A 25,179-nucleotide genomic window follows, 5' to 3' on the forward strand; every position below is an offset into this window, starting at 1 on the left:
TGTCCAACCCTTTTTTGTCTTTCACTGCAATAAGGGAGAGGACCAGGAAACAAAGAGAAAGGAAAGATCATGAGATTTATGAGGTTGAGGTTTGCAGAGCCAGCAATGACTCATAAATGTTGTATTTTTTTAATATCTCTCAACTGGAATCATATTATGGTCTCACTAATCTGAAGTAGCAGTGAGTGCTTTTGAATCCTTTCCTAATTAACATAAGTTTTTTGACATGTTTAGGGAATTTCTGTATTCAACTTTGCTTACTTAAATTCAACTGTGGAAAAAGACTGAATTTAGGTAATCAGTTTTGTCTGTCTAAATAAGATACTACTAAGTTCCCCTTTCATTGGTTTGAGGATGAGTAGGTTGCTTATAGGAAAAGCTCAATGAGGGCTTGTGTTTATAAAAACATAAAGCAGATGGAAACTCCTGATAAATTCAGATCCAGGTGAATATTTACATAAAAATTTTATGTTTAACCATTTCAGTTTTTTTAGTTCAAATTCAGGGTACTAAGCAAAATATACCGAGTGGAAAATTATTACAAAACCTAAGAAATGATTTACACTTTTTTTTAACATCTTTATTGGAGTATAATTGCTTTACAATGGTGTGTTAGTTTCTGCTTTATAACAAAGTGAATCAGCTATACATATACATATATCCCCATATCCCCTCCCTCTTGTGTCTCCCTCCCACCCTCCCTATCCCACCCCTCTAGGTGGTCACAAAGCACCGAGCTGGTCTCCCTGTGCTATGTGGCTGCTTCCCACTAGCTATCTATTTTACATTTGGTAGTGTATATGTGTCCATGCCACTCTCTCACTTCGTCCCAGCTTACCCTTCCCCCTCCCCGTGTCCTCAAGGACTCTACTCTCTCAGTGTGTCTCTTTGTTCTCTGCCAGCTTAGTTTCAGTCTCATCTGCTGGCTCCTCTTCCTTGGTCCTTAAGAAGAGTTTTCCTCCAAATTACACCCTTCAGCATATCAGAGTTTCATTCCCAGTCTACCAGAATCTTTCTTCATTACATAGAAGTTCAAAATATAAAGAGGAACAAAATCAGTCATGCTAATGAACAAAGTGACCGTCATAAACTTTGATATAAATAGTTCTAGAATTCCATGAAACTCAATTGAAAACTGGTCGTCAGTCTTCATGGTTTCATTCATCCCTTGTATATTGATGTCATCGCAATCTGGGTAGTTGGCGTGGTCCTCTTTCTAACACTCCCATTTCATGTGTTCCACGGCAAACTGGGAATCTTTTCGTAAACATCCTGTCACAGTTGTTTTTCTAAAGCACAAATCAGATCATGACTTTTTTGTTTACGTACTTCCATAGCCTTTAGTGAACGCAATAAAGTCTAAATTCCTTAGCATAGCATTCGAAGGCCCACAGAATCTGGTCATACTCCAACTAGTCTCATCTCTCACTGTTTTCTCCACCTGTTCTGTTTTAGGTGCCACACCTCACATCTGCTTTCTACCTCTAGATCCTCATTCATACTCTACCTACAGCGGTGTCTCTTAACTCCTCTCTGTGTTAAAGAATACTTACCTTTCGAGATTATGTTCAAACAGTACCTCTGTGAAACTCCATTTCTTACTTGCCGTCACCTAGGTTTGTATTAACTTTGTTCATCCATTAAATCGGAAATTTCTTCTGAATTGTCTATTCTGCTTCATATAGCCTTAAAACGTGATATTTTTAAAAAGCTTGACATAAATGCATTTTAAAGGCCTTTGAAGTGAATTGATTAAATTTTCCTGAAATTCAGCACTACACGGCAAGCTTGTAAAGTTACAGATTTCTTTTTGCGTCACCTGGTGGTTTGCTTCTCCAGGAGGAAGGACTCTGCGGTTGATGCAGACCAGAATGGAAGATGCTGGCCAGTATACTTGTGTTGTAAGGAATGCAGCTGGTGAAGAAAGAAAAACCTTTGGGCTTTCAGTATTAGGTATTTATATAACTTACAACATCTAGACAAAATAAAATTGTCTTAAATACATTCTGGAAGCAGAGTTAAAATTTATCTGCAGCTTGAACTTACATTTATGTATTCTTTGGCCCCTGGACTGTCACTCTTGGCAAGAATTCAATGTTAGAATGGTTTGTACGTAATCAGTTGGATTAAAATGGCTGAAATGCCATGTCTTATCAGTTCACAATTGTTCAACAGTGTTCTAAGGCTCTGATAACTTGTTTAATGTGAGTGCTTATCAGAGTTATAGAGGGAGAAATAAGTGTCTGATAGATTTTGTTACTCATTGACTTGTTGACATATTTATCCAGATTTTATGATTTACATACAATAAAATTCATTATAATTGAATTTATGACATATAACTTTATAGTATATCTTAGAATTGATCAAACAATATGGTAACATTATTCTAGTAAACAAATAATAATGAGACTTTGGAGGGATTGTTTTAAAGGGTACAGCCTAATAAAAAATTTGAAAATAGATGCCTATAAATAACCATTCTGCTGTTAGAACTGTTACTTTTTCTGTCTTTTTTTTTTTTTTTTTTTTTTTTTTTTAGTACCACCTCACATTGTGGGTGAAAATACATTTGAAGATGTGAAGGTAAAAGAGAAACAGAGTGTTGCATTGACTTGTGAAGTGACAGGTAAGGGGCTCAGCTCTTGCATTTCTGCTCAACTCACTGGTTATTCACTGCCTCCACTTATCTCTTAGTTGAGAAAAATCAAGCATTTGACATTGAATTCTAGCCCAGTATAGATGGTAGAAGTATAGAAGGAAACCTTTCAGATTCTGTGGAGATAAAAAGGAAATTCCTACACTGAAAAAAGGAAGGAAGGAAGGAGAGAGGGAGTAGGGGAGGAAGGAAAGCAAGGAAGAGAGAGAGACAGAAAAAGACACATTAGTCTTTTCTTTCAACTCTGTAAATTATTCTTTCTTTTTTTTAATCCTGTTCCTACTTGTGGGTAAGATTTCCTGTCCCACCTCCTCTTATTTTTTCTTTCCTTCCCTATGTTTGTACCTTCCTTTCCTTTTTACTGTTTTCTTAAATTTTATTTCAAAGAAATAGGAATTTTGGTGAAAGTATAGCATCACTGATAGTGGGAATTACCCAAGATCAAAATTGTCACCTTTTGTAAACATGTTTGCATATTACAAAGGAAATGGAGAAGACTAAAAATAAAAATGAAAATTCTAAAACCAATTTCACCGGCTTTACCAGTGAATCATTGTGTTGCATGTAATAAAAATAAACAAATCTCTAAGAGAATGTGTTCAAGACTGTCTTTTTAGTAAAGGCACAGCCTTGCAGTTTTAATGGAACGACTAGAACAGTCCATACATTTTATAGAAAGCAAGCATTTTAAGGAAGATTCAATTAATTTCTTATTTCGTTGTTTACATGCCTTGCATGAGCAATACATTTAAGTAAGCAAGGAAATACTTTCATTTTAAGAAAAACAGTTATAAAAAGTGTCACATATACTATTACTTAACCTGTTTTCTTTTTTTTTCTTGCAATGATGTGGTAACAGCTATTGCATAGAGAACAGCTGCCTAAATTTTGTAGCATCCCATCTTGAGCCTTCCAGTTTTTTTTTTAACATTGACATTTGGTTTTTTAAGATATTTCTTTTTTATTCTTTCTTTCAGTTTCATTGAGATATAATTGACATATAATATTGCATAAGTTTAAGGTGATTATACACACACACACACACTCACACACACACACAAAATGATCACCACAATGTTTAGCTAACATCCATCACTGCACATAGCTACACAACTATTTTTCTTGTAATTAGAACTTTTAAAATCTACTCTCTTAGCAGCTTTCAATTACACAATATGGTATTGTTAACTGTAATCACAATTATCATCTTATAACTGGAACTTTGTGCCTTCCGACCACCTTCACTCATTGCCCCACCTCTAACCTCCTACCTCTATAACCACTAATGGGTTCTCAGTTTCTATGAGTTTGGTTTTATTAGATTTGATGTATAAGTGAGAACATACAGTATGTCTTTCTCTGTCTGACTTATTTCACTTAGTATAATATCCTCAAGGTTTATCTGTGTTGTCAGAAATGATAGGATTTCCTTCTTTTTTCATGGCTAGATAATATTAAATTATATATATATATAGTAAATAATATTAGTATTATATGTTGTATAGTAATATTTAGTATTTAATAATAATATTAAATTATATGTATAGTTTTATATATGTCACATTTTCTTTATCCAGTCATCTATCTATGGACACTTAGGCTGTTTCCATGTCTTGGCTATTGTGAATAATGCTGCAGTGAACATGGGAGTGCAGATGTCTCTTTGAGATAGTGATTTCCTTTTCTTCGGATATATGCCTAGAAGTAGAATTGCTGCACATATGGTAGTTCTATTTTTAGTTTTTTGAGCAACCTTGATACTGTTTTCCATAGGGGCTATACCAATTTACATTCCCTCCAAAGGTGCACAAGGGTTCCCTTTTTTCCACATCCTCATCAACCCTTGTCATCTCCTGTATTTTTGATAATAGCTATTCTAACAGGTGTGAGGTGATATCTCATTGTGGTTTTGATTTGCATTTCCTGGATGATTAGTGATGCTGAATAGCTTGTCTTGTACCTGTCGGCCATTTGAATATCTTCTTTGGAAAAATGTCTATTCAGGTCCTTTGCCATTTTTTTAATTGAATCCTTTGTGTGTGTGTGTGTGTGTGTGTGTGTGTGTGTGTGTGTGTGTGTGTGTGTGTGTGTGTGTTTGCTATTGAGTTATATGAGTTCCTTACATATTTTAGATATTAACTCCCTTATCAGATAGTGGTTTGCAAATATTTTTTCCCATTTTGTAGGTTGCCATTTAATTTTGTTGATGTTTTCTTTTGTGGTATAGAGCTTTTTAGTTGATGTAGGCCCATTTGTTTTTGCTTTTGTTGCTTATGCTTTTGGTGTCATATCACAGAAATCATTGCCAAGACCAATGTCAAGGAGATTTGTCCCTATGTTTTCTTTTTTTTTTTTAATTTCAGCTGCTTTTTAAAAAATTTTTATTATTTTATTTATTTTTTCATGTTTATTTTTAATTCATTTTTATTTTTATTTATTTATTTTATTTTTGGTTGCGTTGGGTCTTCGTTTCTGCGTGCAGGCTTTCTCTAGTTGTGTTGAGCGGGGTCTTCTCTTGTTGTGGAGCACAGGCTCTAGGTGCTCAGGCTTCAATAGTTGCAGCACACGGGCTCAGTAGTTGTGGCTCACGGGCTCTAGAATGCTGGCTCAGTAGTTGTGGCTCACGAGCTTAGCAGCTCCGCAGCATGTGGGATCTTCACGGACCAGGGATCGAACCCATGTCCCCTGCATTGGCAGGCGGATTCTTAACCACTGCGTCACCAGGGAAGTCCCTGTCCCTCTGTTTTCTTTCAGGAGTTTTATGGTTTCAGGTCTTACATTTAAGCCTTTGATACATTTCAAGTTAATTTTTGTGAGTGGTGTAAGACACGGGTCTAGTTTCCTTCTTTTGCATGTGAATATCCAATTTTCCCACTGCCATTTATTGAAGAGACTGTCTTTTTCCATTGAGTATTCTTGACCCTCTTGACTAATATTAGTTGATCGTATATGCATGGGTTTATTTCTATGCTTATGATTCTGTTCCATTGGTTTATGTGTCTTTTTTATGGCAGTACCTTACTGTTTTGATTACTGTAGCTTTGTAATGTAGTTTGAAGTCAGGACGTGTGATGCCTCCAGCTCTTCTTTCTCAGGATTGCCTTGGCTATTCAGTGTCTTTTGTGATTCCAAACAAATTTTAAGATTTTTTTTTCCATTTCTGTAAAAATTGCCATTGGAATCTTCATAGAGATTGCACTGAACCTATAAATAGCTTTGGGTAATATGGACATTTTAACAATATTAATTCTTTCAATCCATGAACACAAGATATCTTTCCATTTATTTGTGTCTTCTTTTATTTATTTCATCAACGTCTTGTAGTTTTCAACGTAGAGATCTTTCACCTCCTTGGTTAGATTTATTCATAAGTATTTTTTTTTTTGATGCTATCGCAAATGAGATTTTTTTTTAGTTTCTTTTTCAGATCATTTGTTGTTAGTGTATAAAAATGTAGTGATTTTTTTATGTTGATTTTGTATCTGAAACTTTATTGAATTTGTTGATTAAAGCAAACAGTTTTTGGGTGGAGTCTTTAGGACTTTCTATATAAATAATCATGTCATCTACAAATAGAGAGAACTTTACTTCTTCCTTTCCAATTCTGATGCCTTTTATTTCTTTTTCTTGCCTGATTGTCTGGCTAGGACTTCCAATAATGTGTTGAATAGGAATGATGAGAGTGGGCACCCTCATCTTGTTCTTGATCTTAAAAAACTTTCAATCTTTCAGTACTCAGTATGATGTTAGCTGCAGATTTGTCATATGGCCTTTATTATGTTGAGGAATGTTCCTTCTGTATACAATTTGTTGAGAGTTTTTATCATGAATAGATGTTGAATTTGGTCAAGTGCTTCTCTGCATCTATTGAGATGAGCATATGATTTTTATCTTTCATTCTATTGATATAATGTATTATATTGATTTGCGTATCTTGAACCATCCTTGCATCCCAGAGATGAATACCATTTGATCATGGTGTATGATCCTTTCAATTTGATGCTGAATTCAGTTTTCTAGTATTTTCTGAGAATTTTGTATTTATATTCATCAGGGATGTTGGCCTGTAGTTTACTTTTCTTGTGGTGTCCTTACCTGACTTGGGTGTCAGGGTAATGCTGGCCTTGTAAAATGAGTGGGAATGTTCCCATGTCAATTTTTTGAAAGAGTGAGAAGACTTGATATTAATTCTTTTTAAACATTTGGTAAAATTTATCACTGAAGCCATCTGGTCCTAGATTTTCCTTGTTGGGAGGTTTTGACTTCTGGTTTAATCTCCTTACTAGCAAATGGTCTGTTCAGATTTTCTGTTTCTTCATGATTTAGTCTTGACAGGTTGTATATTTCTAGGAATTTACTCATTTCTCCTAGGTTGTCCAGTTTGTTGGCTATAGTTGTTGAGCGTAGTCTCTTATGATTCTTTGTATTTCTGTGGTATCAGTTGTAATGTCTCCTCTTTCATTTATAATCTTATTTATTTGGGCCCTGTCTTTTTTTTTTTTCTTAGTCTAGCTAATGTTTTGTCAATTTTATCTTTTCAAAGAACCAATTCTTAGTTGTATTAATCTTTTCTATTGTTTCCTTGTACTCTATTTCATTTATTTCTGCTCTAATTTTTATTATTCTCTTCCTTCTGCTAATTTTGGACTTAGTCTGTTTTTTTCCTAGTTCCTTGAGGTGTACTGTTAGATTTTTTTTAGAGATCTTATTTCTTCTGTGATGTATGCATTTATCAGTATGAATGTCCCTCTTAAAACTGCCTATGCTCTATCCGTTAAGTTTTGGTGTGTTGTGTTTCCATTTTCATTTGTCTCAAGAAATTTTTTTTTTCCCTTTTGATATCTTCTTTGATACATTGGTTGTTCAAGAGTATGTCATTTAATTTCCATTCATTTGTGTATTTTCCAGCTTTCTTCCTGTTATTGATTTCTAGTTTCATATCATTGTGGTCATAAAAGACATTTGGTATGATTTCAGTCATTTTAGATTTACTGAGATTTGTTTTGTGGTCTAACCTATGAGCTGTCCTAGAAAATGTTCTATGTGTGCTTGAGAAGAATGTGTATTCTACTTTTGTTGGATAGAACGCTCTGTATGTGTCTGTTAGGTATAGTGGGTCTACGGTAATTTTCATATCTCTGATTTGTTATTGATTCTCTGACTGGATGACCTATCCATTGTTGAGAGTGGGGTATTAAAGTCCCCAACTATTATTTTATTGCTGCTTATTTCTCCTTTTAGCTCTGTTAGTATTTGCTTTATATATTTAGGTGCTCCAATATTGGGTGCATAAATATTTACAGTTATTATGTCTTTCTGATGGATTGACCCCTTTTTCATTGTCTCTTGCCTCTTTTGACCAATTTTAGCTTAAAGTCTAGGCTGATATAAGTATAGCTGCCCCAGCTTTCTTTTGGTTACCATGTTCTTGAAATATCTTTTTATATCCCTTTACTCTCAGTTCACATGTACCTCTAAAGCTAAAGTGAATCTCTTGTAGGCAACATACTTTTGGATCTTGCTTTTTTTTTTTCTTCATTTAGCTATTCTATGTCTTTTGATTGGAGAATTTAATCCATTACATCTAAAGTAATTATTGATAGGTAAGGACTTACTATCTCCATTTTGTTGGGATTTTTTAATTTTGTTTTGTAGATCCTTTCTTCCTTGCTTCTTATCCTTCTCTTCTTTTGTCATTTGATGACTTTCTTAGCAATATGCTTTGATTGCTTTATCATAACTTTTTGTGTAGCTATTAAAGATTTTTTTCCTTTGTGGTTACCAGAGGCTTACATAAAATATCTTATATGTATAACATCCTATTTTAAACTAATAATAACTTAACTTTGATAGCATACATAAACTTTACTTTTACTTCTCTTCCTCTCACATCTTAGGTTATTAATGTTACAATTTATATGTTTTTTTTATTTTGTGTATCTAATAACAAATTATTGTAGATACAGTTATTTTTAAAATGTTTGTTTTTTAAATTTTAAAAGTGAGTTACGTATCACCATTACAGTGTTAGAGAATATGACTTTGACTACATATTTACCATTAGCAGTGAGTTTTGCACATACATTTATGTGATTTTATGATGATAATTAGCATCCTTTTATTTCTACTTGAGAATGCCATTTTGAATCTCTTGTAAGACAGGTCTGGTGTGTGTTTTTGTTTTTGTTTGTTTCCCTCAGCTTTTGTTTGTCTGGGAAAATCTTTATCTGTCATTCATATTTTGCCAGCTATAGTATTCTTGGTGGACAGGCTTTTTTTTCAATATTTAGAATGTTTTATGCTGTTCTCTCCTAGCCTTCTAAGTTTCTTATGAGAAATCTGCCTATACTCTTATGGGGGGTTCCCTTGTATGTGATGTGTTGCTTTCTTCTTACTACATTCAAAATTTAGTTATAATGTGTTTCAGTGTAGCCCTTTTTTAGTTCAATCTATTTGGGATCTTTTGTGCCTCATGAGTCTGGAGTTTGGGGAGTTTTCAGACATTATCACTTTAAATATACTTTCTGTTCCTTTCTCATTCTCCTCTCCTTCTGGGATTTCCATAATGTGTATATTGTTTTTGTAATGGTGTCTCATAACTCCTGTAGGCTTTCTTCACTTTTCATTCTTTTTTCATTTTGATCCTCTGACTGGATAATTTCAAACGAACTATCTTCTAGTTTACTGATTCTTTCTTTTGTTTCGTCAGGTCTGAAGTTGAAGCTCTCTTTTGAATTCTTTAGTTCAGTCATTCTATTCTTTAGCTCTAGGATTCATTTGTTTGATTGTGGTTCTTTTATGATTTCTATTTCTTTGTTGAACTTCTCATTTTGTTCATGCATTGTTTTCTTCATTTTGTTTACTAAACTTGATTAAGAGTATTATTCTGAATTCACAGTTCATAGATCTCCATTTTTTAGAGTCAGTTATTGAGTTATTGGCGCTTTATTAGTTTGCTGTGAGGTGTCATGTTTACCTGATTCCTTGTATTGGTATCTGCACACTTGAGTAAATGGTCTCTGATTCCAGACTTTACAGGTTTGCTTCAGCAGAGATTGTCCTTCACTGTTCAACTCAACTTGGGATTCTGGATGGGTCAGCTGGTAGCATCGTTGGGCAGGTGGAGTTTTCTCTCAGGGTCTCTATTTGGGTGAGGCCACTGCCTCTGCCTGAGATGTGAGGTTGGGGCAGGGGGTGCCATTGTCTGGGAACAGTTGAATAGGACTGATGGTTTGGTTTTCTGCCCAAGTGCAACTGTAGAATAGGCCTGTGGTTACCTGGATTCTCTGGTCATACTTCCTAGTTGGATAGGACTGTGTGCTATACTCAGCAGTTGGGTGGGCCTGTGAATTTGCTTTCCTGCCCAGGCAGGGCCATAGAACAAGCTCCATGGCCAATACAGTTGTGCCTTAATATGATATCATCCTAATCCTCTTTCCTAACAGAGCTTGTTTTTATAGTTTTAAATTTTCAAAAAAAAAATGTTTGAGCAATTTAAAGCTTAATATTTAACAGAAGTCCCATGAAAAATATGAAAGATCTTTTTTCTCTAGGCTATAAATATTAAAGGAATAATTACTATATATTTCTATCTTTCTACCTATCTATATATCTGTGCTAGAATCCTAGTATACATATCTGCTTGTTGAATTGTTTAATTAAAGTTTTTTTTTCCTTTTTTACAGCTTTTCCTCAAAAATAAAAATCTTCTTTAAAAATTTAATATGAATACAAAGGTATTCATGAGTAATAATTTTAGTAAACATGCATGCTCCATTATTTTTTAAGTGTATTTTACTATGAAAATATTTAATTATAATAGCCTAAGGTATGGTATAAATTTAGTTAAACACAGAGACTAACATAACTATTTCACTTATAGATTTTTTAAATCATAGCATGATTATTATTATAAATTCAGTTATGTTTGCAAATTTATTTTAAAATGAATGGCTACTACATTGTTTCAGAAGTAGAATATTTTAAAAGGGAAATGAATGAAAATGCATCCTTTTAGTTACCAACTGTAGACATGTGATTATTAGCCAACTCTCAGAAATGGCTTTTTGTTATAGGGAATCCAGTGCCAGAAATTACATGGCAGAAAGATGGGCAGTTCCTCAAAGAAGATGACACCCATCATCTTATGTCTGGTGGCCGTTTTCTTCAGATTACCAATGCCCAAGTGTCACACACTGGAAGATATACATGTTTGGCTTCTAATACAGCTGGTGACAAGAGCAGAAGTTTCAGTCTTAATGTGTTGGGTAGGTATAAGCATTGCTGCAAATCTTGAAGAATCAGCCATGGCAATAGGCTAAATTCTCTTCTTTTTCTGTTTACTTAATATTTCTACCATAGAATTTCATTATTTAAGAAGGACCAGTGCTTGTGTACATTTGCTGGTTTTCTTTTATTAATTCATACATTCATTCATTATGTTTGGCATACCTACTATATTCCAGGTACTGTGTTTTGTGCAAAGCACAACTATAAACAAGATAGACATTAAATAAGCAATAGTAAAGGAAAAATAAATACTGGTCAAAAAGAAGCAGGTCAACAGAGAAAGAGGATCACTGTGAGATGTTTTATCATTTCTTTGTGGGACTCTGCCATTACTGGTAATTGCCCATACTGAAATCTCTGTTGGAGCTATGATGAAGGAGAGGAGATGCAGACAAGCACACCAAAATTGTATGCTTGCTCATGAGCGATAGTGAATTAACCCAGTCCCTTGCGAGGTTGAAGGGTTCAAACAAAACAAAACATCATTAAAATGATTTTATTTTAGAAGTGTGCTTTCCTCTGTCTTAAAACACATTTCCCCTCCTTCCCTTTGCCAACTTATATAGCAGTATTGTGAGCAGAACATCTGCTCCCGCTGGGGTTAGCAACTACCGTAGATTTTCTTTTTCTTAACACAATATGCTGCTCATCTGTCTTTATGTGTGTTTATCTGTGTCATTTGCTAACTCACTAATCCCTAAAAAATCTTAAAGGAAGACAGTTGACAGGTATTGCTGTGCAGTAAATTACCTAGACATTGCAAATTTAGATATTTTGCCATTTAATTAATAGTTATTTTTTCCCAGATAAATCCCCTCCCCTTGAAATTAATATATAATGTGTAAATTCTATTTTGTCAATGATAAGCTGTGAAGAGTCCTAGGTTAAAATGTAGACTGCAACCTCAAGTGTAGGTTTTAAATCTCACATGGTTTCCTTCTGATTTAATACAGATTAGCTTGTACATTTGAATATCAAGCCCTTTGAGAGCAATAAAAACTACACCATGAAAAAATATGGAGTAGGAATGATGAAATAACTACACATTCAGTTTCTGCAGCATTAAAATTATACTTATGTCTTGGAAATGATATTAAAATAGATTCCTAATTTCTGCTCACGTTAGAAATTTAAAATGCACCACCTAAATGTATTGTATTTGATTACTGATATCAAAACACGTTTCATTCTACTTAAATAAACTGACCTATAATTGAGGATGTAAACTTTTGCAATTTTTTATTTGTTTGTATGTTTTGGTAGTTATTGGCTAGACTGGAGGAATAGGTAGTCCCATACATAGAAACTCCCATACAGGACACAGCCCTCAGGCAGCTTACAGTCTAATTGAGTAGAAGAGATATATAGGCCAGAAATGTTAAGTCAGAATACTGGATAATGTATTAATAAGTGTCAAATAAATAGTATATATAAGTAATAATTACATAAAACTATAAACTCCCTAGGACAGAACCCTTTTTATCTTGAAAAGGATATAGCCCCAGCACCTAACATAGCAGTGAATAACAGATGCATGGATAAGTAAGAATGAGAGTTCATGAGCCAGTTGTCTCCTAACACCCCTGCCCATCAGCGTATGAAAGGCAAATGCCTCGCCCTGGATTTCCTCTCCTCTCCTGTAGCCCATTGCTTCTCTTAGAGCTCTATGTTCCTCATGCCTCCTTCCTCCTACCACTGACTCACCTCCCAGTACTGGCTCATGTCCAAATCCTATCCCTGTCGTCTGGAAACCTGATTTAACACTCTTTCTGGCTCCTTTCAGTAACTGAAATCTGACTTCCCAAGAGACATTAGCTCCCTGGGGACTCTCTCCAGTGGAGATCACTTATTCTTTACCCCAGGCATCTCAAGTCATGCTCTCTGACTATATTCCTTCCTCTGCCTCCTACCCCCTTCCTAGTTACTTATTTCTTATCATTTTCCCTCATTCATTGAAGATGAGGGATCTGAATTCAAGCCTTCTTTTCACCAACTTCATATAAAGTTGAGGCTATTCAAGTGTGCGCACTGGCAATTTCCAATCTACCCAGCCATAATTCAGTGTCTTTGCCCTTTCTTTTCCCAGAGGGTGTTATCCTTTGTGTTCACAGTTACTGCTTCTGCTTATGCCCTTGATCCTGTATCTTTCCCCCTTCTTTGGTCTGCCAGTCATGCCCACCATCTGCCTTACCTTCAGCTTTACCTTCTACCGTCTCCATCACTTCATATAGTCACCACTCCCTGTCTATACTTCTTGTCCCACTAAATATGGGCTTCTGCCCACACCATTCTTGACACTGCTGTGGTGAAGACTACCCTGTTGTTAGATCCAACAAACATTGTTCAGTCCTTATCTTAATGTTTGGATATTATGTATCACTTTCTCCTGGACACTGCTCTTCCCCAGTTATCCTTGCACCCCTTTGGTTGCTCCCTTTCTCCCTCCTTTATGGACTCTTACTTAAACTGTCTCTTAAACGTTAAGTCCCCTCACATTTTGTCCTTACTTCAGTGTTCATTTTACTCTAGATATTCTCATCAAGTAACAAAAACTTAATTCCCAGAGGTTTAATAATCATCTCTTATCAACTGGAGACTTTTTAAAATCCATACCTGCAACCCTGATCCTTCTCCCAAGGTTCAGATTTCTATATACAGTTGCCTGTTGGACATTTCTACCTGGAATTCTCACAAGCACTTAAAATTCAAGATATTCAGACTGAACAAATCATCTTCCCCTCCTAAGTGAGCAAATCTTTCCATATTTTCTATTTATTTTGCTTCACTGAAGTTTACCTAGGTTCATTCCCAAGCAATAAAATTGGAAGTTATCTTTGACGTTGGTTTCTTTACCCCTTAAATTCTATCATCAAATCCTGCCAATTGATTTCCTAAATTTTTCTTTAGTTGCTCCCTCCTCTTTATGCCTTTCTTCAGTGCTCTAGTTCAGGCCCTCACTATCTTTTATGGAACAAATGTACTTTGTCTGTCTTTCCCCTGCTTCCAACATTGACCCCCTTGAATCCATCCTCTATATATTTCCTGCTTGCCCCTCATTGTTTACACTACTCTGCTCCCAATATGCTCCCTCCTCCTAGTAGTCTCCCTTCTTTCACCTTCTGACCACCACCAGTCCTTTGAGGCTCAGTTTGAAATCTGCTCCGTTAGGAGATCTTCCCTGATGGGAGTCCACACACCACCCCACACCTCAGATTGGACTGAATGCCATGCCTCCATATATCCTGCACCAAAATTCCCAGTATTGCCCATACTACATTGTGTTATGATTCCTTTTTATGTGTCATCTCCTCCACTACTCTGTGAGCTTTTTAAGGTTCTCACTGCTTTTGCGTAGAATGAGAACACTAATCAATTGTTTCTGTAATTGTTAGGGAATGGAATTACACAAATAAGTACTATGGAAACTTAGAAATGTACAAATAAAGACATTTCTGAATATATTTCTTTGATCAAGTTTTAAATCTTTTTCAGTATCTCCTACAATTGCTGGTGTTGATAGCGATGGCATCCCTGAAGATGTCACTGTTATCCTTAACAGCCCCACATCTTTGGTCTGTGAAGCTTATTCATATCCCCCAGCCACCATCACCTGGTTTAAGAATGGAACTCCTTTAGAATCCAACCGAAATATCCGTATTCTTCCAGGTAATTAGCTTACTTCAGATGCCCAAGTTGCATTTGTGCCATCTACTTTTACAGAAGAACAGAATCATTGACTATTTTTATAAAAATACTTATGTTGTTGGTGATATTGTACTATTGCTATCTTATTTTTTAATATTTTGTATGTATGTTGTAATCTAAGTTATCTAAAATTACTTTTTGAAAGACCAATAAAGTAAATAAAAGGCAAATAAATAAATACTACAGTGTAATTAATTGCTCAAATATAATGTAGAATGCCAAAAAGAGTAGAAATTCACTTTTTGTTGAATTGACCCTTGAAGGTTAGTATTTAGATTGACAGAGTTTATTTATTCCTCTTTAATACCTGATAATATGTATGAAAACAGAAAGAATTTAAAAGTATGATCACTGGCTGTAAGAAATTTATAGAGACAATACATGTGAAAGTTAATTAACAACAGGAATCCATGAATAATCATTGGTTCTGAATAGTCATAGGTTATGATAAATGGGATAGTGACCAGTTTTAGAAGAATTCAAAAGAAGGAATGGCCACCGTAGGCTGAAGCAGTCAGGAAATGCTTTGTCATAGACAGAACTTGAACCAAACCTTAAAGAAAGTTATAGAATTTTGTTAGTTGGAAATGAGTTAGGAGAGATTTCAGATCCTTCAGGATGTCTAGTATGGGAAAGTACGAAGGAGAATGGCATATCTATGTGCAAGTAATAATAAACAGATTCCTCGCCTCCTTCTTGAGTGGAGACATTGTGTGTACATGTGTGTATGGCAGGGAAGGGGGAAGGTAGGAGATAAGATCAGGAAGGAATGTTGGAGTCATGTTTTAAATACCTGGATTTGAGAGTTTTGACTTTATACTTTAGTCAATTGAGAACCACTGAAGATTTTTAGGAAGAAAGATACCATAATAAAAATTGTGTTTTAGCAAGATCAATCTCTACTGATAGGCCAGGTAGATGAGAGGAAGAAGATGACAAAGGCAGAAGACCTATTTGTGAAGAGAGTAAAATAAGAACCTTAATTACAGTGTGTGCAGAGAGGTAGGGGAGGGTCAGTATGAGCATGAGAGTCATTACCACGGAGGACCATCGTGGACTTAGTGAATGTCTCCATCCACCAAGTAATGCCCATCTGTATTGTAGTTTGTCTATCACAAATGTCTCTTACAGAATTGGCATAGAGAAGAAGAAATGTGTTAATAGTAAGAACTAAAACCTGGTGGTTTGTGCAAACCCTGCTGCCACTGTGACTTCAGAGATTCTTTGGTATTCCATTGTTTTTCAGGAGGTAGGACTCTGCAGATCCTAAATGCACAGAAGGACAGTGCTGGGAGATACTCTTGTGTAGCCACTAATGAGGCAGGAGAGATGATAAAGCACTATGAAGTGAAGGTCTACAGTAAGTTCCGAAAGAACACTATGTTCCTAGTTTTCTCCAGGTTTTCTAACTTTTTCAATTCTGTTTTTCATTATGGGTTCATAATTATTTATATTCATCATTAAAGTTTATCATTTATCCAGCTTGCTCCATTAAGATGGAAGTTGAATTAAGCAATGTGCCCATGACTTCAATTGCTTAAAGATGTGAAAGCCCACTGAATCTGCTCTCTTCAACTTTTTGGAGAACTTGTCAGTGGCACTTCCTTAAGTTTCTCTATTTTTTTCTTGTGAATTACCCTCTTCTGAATTCTGCTGCGTATAAGTACTTGCATGCACAAAACTCTTCCTTAAATATATATGCTCTATTCAACAGCCTACGATGAGTTTGTCAGTGACTTTGGGCTAATCCACTGTACATTGACCTATTAAAAAAAACTAATGCTACCACTGATAGGCAATAAATTTCAGAATTTTGTTTTTAAAAAGGAAGAGCATCTTTTTGATTGTCTTTTATTCTTTGAATCATTCCCCTTAGTGACTAATAAAATGCATTCTATGGGTCATATTCAGACTGTGTCTGGGGACCCGGAACAACCTAACTAACTGTTCTGTGAAGGACATTAACCTCATTGGCAGTATTATAATGATGAGGGGAGAAAGGTAGTTTTCTTCACATTCTGTATATGAACACTGCCATTTCATAAGATACTAACTTGGGTCCTTGATGAAAGGAGAGCATAGAAAATGCCTAAGTTATTTCCTTGTTTTCTTATTAAGTGATCCTCACTGTGTTCCATGTCATTCCATTTAAAAGAACTAATGTTTAATACTTTAATATTCGTGTTTATGCAGTTCCACCCATAATCAGTAAAAGCGACCTCCTGGGGCCAGGTCTTTCCCCCAGAGAAGTGAAGATCAAAGTAAACAACACCCTGACCTTGGAATGTGAAGTCTATGCAATTCCTTCTGCCTCTCTCATCTGGTACAAGGATGGACAGGCCAGTCAAGTTTTTTCATTTGCTGATGGTTTTTTATAGACTAAAATGGTCAGTTAAATTAAAAAACAAAACACCCAGACACACATAACTCAGAGAATCAATGTGACCTTAAAACTAGCACAATCCCATGCTCCTAGAGTATAAAACTGCAAAAAAATTGAACCATGTTCAACAATTTTAGTATTATTTCATCACTCTAAAGTTTGAAGGACTGTTTTAATACACGTTAGCAATTGTCTTTGAAAATCCAGCCACCTTCCCACTGGGGAATGGTTTTTGTTCTCTGTGGTTTTTCAGAGTAAGTAAACTTTGTGGAGAAGAAATGCAAAGACAGTGCTGAGCCAGATTAGAATGATAGGCATAACACAGGTGCTAAGTTTATTCAGAACTTTCTCTAAACACCTTTAACTCTTTTACAAAGGGTAACATTTTTAATGTTCCAAGATGAAAAAAATAAGCTAAATGTGATGATTAAGTGCTCAATACAATTAATTGGGGGCAATGAAGAACTTTCAGTAAAAGACACATCCTTCAATTATGTAATCTGGCTTTCAGACCACACGCCTTTATTTCTCATTCAACTTATTTTCTAACATGCATGTTTTAAAAACATATGTGCTAGATTTTTTTTTAGCTGCTGTTAACACTCTGCTTAATACAGATGTGACATAGCTAAGCTGATGTTTGTCCTGTTTTACACATAATCAACCAAAAGGTCAGTCAAATTCCAGTTGTAGATGTTCAGGTCAGAGTCATGATTTAAGATGCAGAAAGATATAACTTTATTATTTCAGATCACAGATGGACTTTGCAATCCTGGCAGCCAGGAAAAAAAATATCTCTTATAAGCAAGTTTCATCTGGAAGCCATTGCAAAAGGAAAAATATGGAACTCCCACCATGTTCTGTTTACAGTTTCTTTTCTGACTACAAGCACACTTCATGGTACAATATCAACTGTATATGAGTTTGCATGGAAACAATTCCTTTCACCTTTCAAATTTTAATATTTTATTTTTAATTTTACCTAAAACCTTTTCTTTCCTTGCATTTTATACCCGTGCACACATATACGCAAGCACATACACACATAAAAATAGGATAAAGTCTAGATTTGTACTAGGAATTAGGGCTGTTTTTTTTTAAGTTTCATAATGAATAGTTAAATTAGTTTCACATCCAGACTGAAATTGATCCAATTATGATGCTTTAGTTAAATTTTTCAAGATTTGGGATTGGTCCCCTAAAATGTGACAAAAAAATACTGGTTTTTGTTTATTTTCCATATCCTTTCTTCTCATTTCTCAGATAAGAGAAATGAGTTCCAGTTCATTTCTCAGATAAGCAACACTACTTGAGTGAAACAGTGTTTCTGAGAAAAGCCACCAAAAATATTGGCAGCAGTAACCACGTAAATTTTGATAGAATCTATGTGTTTTGTTTATTCATGCTCTGAAGTTTTTCTTTGACATGGAAAGTTTAAATTATACTATTTTTATATAAGTGATATAATGTTAATAATGATACATTGCATCCCAAATTATTTACTGAGCACATAGTATTTGCCAAACACTATTTTAGGTGCAGGTGATACAGCTATGAAGGAAACAGATGAAAATCTCTGCTCATATGGAGTTTGGGGGGGAGGGGGAAACTAAACAAACAAGTAAAGCATACAGTGCCAGATAAGGTAAATGTTATGAAGAAAATTCAGTCAGGAAGAATAGCGAGTGTGAGAGGTGTGATCTCTTACACTAGGGAAGGCCTCACTGATAAGGTGATATTTGAGCAGAAACTTACAGAAACTGAAGGAAGCAGATATAAGATATCTGAGAGAAAAATATTCTAGAGAGACTAGCAAGGGGCAAAGGCCCTGAGGCATTTGGCTGGAGTGCAGTGATTAGTGGGAACACAGAGAAAGGTGAGAGCTAGGGTTAAATCATTATGCTTGTACATCAGTAGGCCTTATTCCCTTATTCGATGGAAAGCTTCTGGAAAATTTTGAACACAGGAGTGATGTGATCTGACTTAAGGCTTTAAAAAGATTACATTGGCTTCTTTACTAGTTGAAGAAGAATGGGGTCCAGAAATGAATTTATTGCCATGGTCCAGGAGATAGATGGTGATTGCTTGGATGAAGGTGGTAGCATGATGTGAGGGAAAGAGATGAGTCAAAGATGAGTCCAAGGTTTTGCATGAGATCACTAGGAGAGTGAGTTTAGGTAGAAAGAGAAGAGGTCCAAGGATCAAGCCCTGGGGTACTCCTACATTTAGAGGCTGTGGGGCAGAGAGTGATGTGTCCTTAAAGATAAGGAAAAAAAGTTTTCAAAATAAAGACCAGTTAAACTGTGTTAAATCCCACTGATCAGGTAAAATAAAGACTGAGAATTGACCAGTAAATTTAGCAACATGGATGTCACTTGTCATGTGACCTTGACAACATCAATTTTGGTCAAGTAGAGATGGTGAAAGTCTTACTGGAGGATTCAAGAAAAGATGGAAGGAAATGGAGACAGCAAAGGTAGAAAACTTTTTAAAGTCACTGGCTCTAAAGCAGAATAAAAAAATGTGGAGTTAGGCTGCAGTCTAATGAGATTTTTTTTAATGCGGAAATTATACTGTTGTGTATACATTGAAATCATCCAGTGGAAAAAAAGCAATTGATGATGACTCACATGAGAGAGGACACAGTTGCTGGAGGAATGTTCTTGAGTAGATCAGGGGATGTTCAGAATGGACAGAAACTGGTATTAACCAGTTTTGCCGGGGGAATAAGATAAAGGGAGAGGAGGCAAAGGAGTTGATTTTTTTATAGTAGTTTATACAAGGAGTGATTGCCATAATAGACCTTCTCTGGGTCAGGAGGAGAGTGAGTGATAGGGAAAAGATTGCAAGTTCAGTGAATTTTGGGTCCTCCCATGGGATCAAAATATTATGGGAGTTGGGATTCTAGAGGAAAAGAGTTAGTAAGTTAAGAGGTGGTGGTCAGAAGGTGAGAACTTGAAACTGAGATTCTGAAGAGATGTGATTATTGGTAATTATAAGTTCTAGGTATGACTCTCCTATTGAGTGGCTGAGAGAGTGTTGGGGCAAAAAAAAATAGAGAGGAGGTCAAGGAGCTGAGAGCACAAAGCATTGGATGACTGTCTATGTGGGTAATGAAATCACCAAGAATTATGAGAAGAGTATCATTGGAAGGAGTAACAGTGAGCCAGGAACTAAAATTTTCAAGGAATAAGAGGGAATTTAGTATATTCGGAAATGTTTAGAAGATTAGAAATGTCCCATTAAATGTCGGTAATGTTTTCAATAAAACATCATAATATAAATATATCTAGGTTAAATTTTCTCATTTATGAAGTAATGATGTTTCTGAATGAGCAATAGTGATTTTTAAATCAAATCAGACTATGCTAATGCCTTCAGTCTTTCATTATAAAACTCTAGCATTTGCTACAAAATAGTAAGAAAAGATACACTTTTTTACTACAATGTGGGATCAGCTGAAGTTCTTTTTCTGCAACATGGATAAATGGATATGGCACCTAAGAACATATTTCATCATAAATAATTTATAAATGCACCACCCAGAAACACCTGGCACACATGTAAACTATAGGAATTACAATTTTCAATAAATAAAGACATGATTACTCAAAAACAGTCAGCTTATTCAAAGTAAATTGTTATTGTTGTCTTGAGTATTTCACCTAAATTTTTATTTTTACTTATTAAAGAATCATAAAAACTCTCAACTGCATGATGCCCTAGCGGATTTACTGGAGTACTTAATGATAACATTATTATAATTGAATCACAGCCCCTTAAAGCAGATGATCATGTTACTATTGCTGCCAATGGACACACACTTCAAATCAGGGAGGCTCAAATATCAGACACTGGACGATACACGTGTATAGCTTCTAATATCGCAGGTGAAGATGAGCTGGATTTTGATGTGAATATACAAGGTAATACTAATATGTTTATTGTATGTAATTTAATTTATATGATCTGGCAAAGCAATGAAAAAGAGATTTGACTTGGTTTATTTTAAATAGTGTTTTTTTTCTGTTGACAATAATATAAATTCATTATTGAAAACTTGAACTCAAGAAATTAACAAAGAAGAAAATAATCCCATCATTCAGGATTACCTCAGTTATTTTTATGTGTTTCCTTCTGATATATTTTTGTAAATGTATAGTTCATTTATAAATTGGGATCACACAATACATACTTCTCTGTTACGTTAGCTTTCCCCTAACATTATATCATGAAGTTTATCAGAAAGCTAATGTAACATTATATCAGAATTTAAAGTAGTCACACTTGGAATTGAATGATGATTTAGGATCCTTCAAGCTTTGTGACTTGGGCAAGTTACCTAAATATTTTAAACCCCATTTTCTCACTTTTAGAATTAATGCCTTGTAGAATTGTGGTGAGTACTAAATAAGGTAAAGTATATAAAACTCTTAGCAAAATGCTTAAGAAATGATATTTGCTATTATTGTTGATATTATTACTCTCAACATGATTTTTAATAACTATACCTGTTTTATCAGTTGAGTATCCAAATATTTATTTAACCAGACTCCTATTGTTGAATGTCTGGGTGTGTCCAAGCTTTTACTACTCATATATAATGCTTCATTGAACATCTTTATACCTAAAACTTTTGCACATTTTTTATTTTTCATAAGTTCTTAATGATGGAAATTTTAGGTCAAGTGTTATACACTTTTGCAGTGCTTTTGATGTACAGGCAAATTACCTTCTAGAAAGTTCATACTTGTCACCCAGAAAACTTTGAGAATGTCCCATTATATTTTTTAATAGACTTATTAATCTTGGCTGCATAACTTCTTTAGTTTTCTGAATAAGACAAATCATTGGGAAATGCTCTATTGAGCCAGTATTTTTTAATGATTTCTCAAAATTAGTTTTCCCTGCTATGATCATATTCTTTAGCCATGTTTATTATAGTAGGTCCTTCCTGAGAGCAGGACATTTTATCTTCTAAATGCTAGAGCCTTTGAACAGGAATGGAGAGCAAAGCATGAGCACAGCATTCTGAGCTCCATACTTCTTGCTCTTCCACTGGAGAACCAGCTCTGACTTCTGTCTGCTACTTTTTTTAGCCAAGGGCTAAGTTGGTAGGTGTATAAGTACTTGAAAATATTTTCACATTGTCTAATTTATTACATGTACAAATCACTCTTGTGAAAATACCGCCAAGATCTTTCTTTAATGGATTGACACTGTCATTTACATGAGTCCAAAATTTCTTGTCTTTTCTCCATAGTTCCTCCAAGTTTTCACAAGCTCTGGGAAATAGGAAACATGCTGGATACTGGCAGGAGTGGTGAAGCCAAGGATGTGATCATCAACAATCCCATCTCTCTTTACTGTGAGACAAACGCTGCTCCTCCTCCTACACTGACATGGTATAAAGATGGCCACCCTCTGACCTCAAGTGATAGAGTATTGATTTTACCAGGTAAAGATTGCTAGGAACAGGGTGAAAATCTGAATCTCTGTCAAATGTGTTTCTTCTCATTTATTAGACCAGTCAAATTGATTGACTTTCTGGCCTTGTAATTTAACTGACACAGGATACTGAATGCCATTGGTATCTATGTAGCTTCAAGCTAGGAGAGTCTAGGCTGAGAATCTGACATAGGATAGAATACCTAGTTAATTTTCATATCTACTATGCGATCATTCTATCAACTTAAGAAAGTCCTTTGGCTCCCTTGTGCCTCCATTTTTCTAAATAGTGTGATGAAATAATCAGTTTTGTTTCTGTACATTATTAATGATAAATTCTAGAATATATTTGCAAGTAGTTATTACTCATAAATCAATAGTAAAGATTTTAGTTTCAAATATTTTAGTTATTACATGTTTATCGATGGAAAAGGAGATCTTTAAATTGTGGAAAAATAATATTTTCAAGGCTTCTATTTACTTTTAACAAACATTCAAATAGGCTTGTCAAAATTTATCAGATTGTACACTTAAAGCCCAGTGCCTTCCAATGTATGTAAATTTCATCTCAATTAAATAAAAAAATATCTTGGCAAAAAAAGAAGAGAGACTAGATAGAAATGACAACTACATGTGATCCTAAATTGGATCTGGGCTTGGGGAAAAATAGCTATTAAAGACAATATTGTAATAATAGTGAAATTTGAATATGGACTATGGTTCAATAGTACTTTTTTCACGATTTTACATTTTCTGATTTTGATCATTATACCTTGTTTTAATGAAATACATATTTATGAATATTTAGGGATGAAGGGTCATCGTGTCTCCAATATACTCTCAATCTTTTTCTGACTCATTTGAGAGTATTACTCATATATATAAATAAAGTTAATATGTACATTTTTATGACAGAGATCAAACAATTGGATTGAAATACAAATTATTGATAAACACAGGTAAAATTTTTAATATAATTATTGCGACTTTTCTCTAAGTTTGATATTACAGCAACATGAAAAGTTTAAAAATACACAGTTATTCTTTCAGATCATATGTATAAAGGTATACTTTATACCTTTTATATCCTTGGCTATTATTTTCTCAAATCAGTACTTGCCTCCAACAGTGTACACTTCTTTTACATGTGTTCAAAACTGTAAAGGCAAGAAGTCACCACATAGCAACATTCCACATGGAATGTGAGAGGGCCATGGAGCGACATTCCTCCCTTGCTCTGTACAAGCTATTTAGTTCTCAGGAGGTCTCATTCATATGCTGGGTCACTTTTCAATAATACAGTGTTTGTCCTAAATGTGGTATGTGGGATTCACACTGAAACACTGGATGAAGTAAGAGCCTTGAAAGGAAATGTAAGGAAGTCATTAGACCTGAAAAATTATATCTCTGTTTATGATCACTTTCACTGTAAGATTTAGAGAAGTAAAAATATGTATTGGGATATATTTTCAGGAGGGCGAGTGTTACAGATTCCCCGGGCTAAAGTAGAAGATGCTGGGAGATATATGTGTGTGGCTGTGAATGAGGCTGGAGAAGACTCCCTTCAGTATGATGTCCGTGTACTCTGTGAGTTTTTCGTTCGTTTTTTTGTTTATTATGCATTCTTTCACTCAGAAGTTTTTTGAGGAACTCATGTTTGCATGATGTTGCACTAAGCATTTTAGAGACATAATCAGAACCTGATAGCTTTCCCAGGGAGCTGCCTTAATACAAATTGAAAGCACATTAGTTAGGACTCCTGAAGTATCAAATAACAAACTAGCTTAAAAAAAAAGAGAGAGAGAGAGAGAGAGAATCACTGATTCATGAACCTGAAAAGTCCCAGAGTAGAGCTGGCTATAGTCATATCTGTCTTCTATGGCTCAAAAGAGGTCCACCAAACTTTACCTTTCTCTTTCTCTTGGCTTTGTTTTTCTCTGTTAGCATCACTCTCAGGTGGAGAATCCCTTTGGATAGCAAGTGGGCCCCTGGAAACTCTATAATCTCACATCTTCTTAGTTTCACATCCAAAGTGAAAGCTTTTCTTATCCAGTATTTACAACTGAAGTCCCAGAATTGGATTTCCATGGCTTTAACTGGCCAAGCATGACTCACATATCCATTTCTGAACCAATTACAGAGGCCAAGAGGCCTAATTAATAAGGCGTAATACATATGTCCACCCTTGGATCACAGTCATATTATGAATGCAGGGACTGAGAGTAGAAGAAGTATTGCACCTTTAAGGGAAAAGAAAAGTGATTTTACTAGAAGCAGGAATAAATAGATGCTTCCATGAGAAGGAGATGAGCTAGAGAAGTAGCAGTAGGAATGTATAGGAAGCAGTTGGTATGAAAGATTTTACAGAGAAAGTGATTAAGTGATATGAAGCATTAGGCACTTATCTGAGAGTATCAGATGACACTGAGATTTTTACCCTGGGTAATTAAGAAAATTATAGCAAGAGCAATAAAAATAGAAGATTTGGGAAAACAACATAACTTGGGAAGAAGGAAGTCAATTTTGTTTTGGACGTATTGAATTTGGCGTGATACCAAGATACTTAGGAAGATGTTGAATGAGACATTGGAAATATGGAACTACAACACAGGAGAGAGAATTGAACTAAGAATATAGAGTTGAGAGTTATCCACAAACAGGTGATATTCAAAGGCATGAGATTTCCAGCAGAAAC

General features: G+C 35.0%; 1 protein-coding gene across 3 annotated transcripts in view; it reads left to right on the top strand.

Moving 5' to 3' along the window:
• Positions 1-25,179, top strand: part of HMCN1 (hemicentin 1) — a 506,773-nt gene that overhangs the window by 347,647 nt on the left and 133,947 nt on the right. For all 3 annotated transcript variants that reach the window (XM_036867831.1, XM_036867840.1, XM_036867846.1), the window contains exons 47-55: positions 1,840-1,953; positions 2,543-2,629; positions 10,735-10,926; positions 14,441-14,614; positions 15,900-16,013; positions 16,847-16,992; positions 20,812-20,962; positions 22,300-22,494; positions 23,958-24,071. In XM_036867831.1, the coding sequence (XP_036723726.1) occupies positions 1,840-1,953; positions 2,543-2,629; positions 10,735-10,926; positions 14,441-14,614; positions 15,900-16,013; positions 16,847-16,992; positions 20,812-20,962; positions 22,300-22,494; positions 23,958-24,071 (1,287 nt within the window). The remainder of the gene's footprint in view (positions 1-1,839; positions 1,954-2,542; positions 2,630-10,734; positions 10,927-14,440; positions 14,615-15,899; positions 16,014-16,846; positions 16,993-20,811; positions 20,963-22,299; positions 22,495-23,957; positions 24,072-25,179) is intronic.

The sequence above is a fragment of the Balaenoptera musculus genome, chromosome 1 (assembly GCF_009873245.2).
Source record: "Balaenoptera musculus isolate JJ_BM4_2016_0621 chromosome 1, mBalMus1.pri.v3, whole genome shotgun sequence".
NCBI lineage: Eukaryota > Metazoa > Chordata > Mammalia > Artiodactyla > Balaenopteridae > Balaenoptera > Balaenoptera musculus.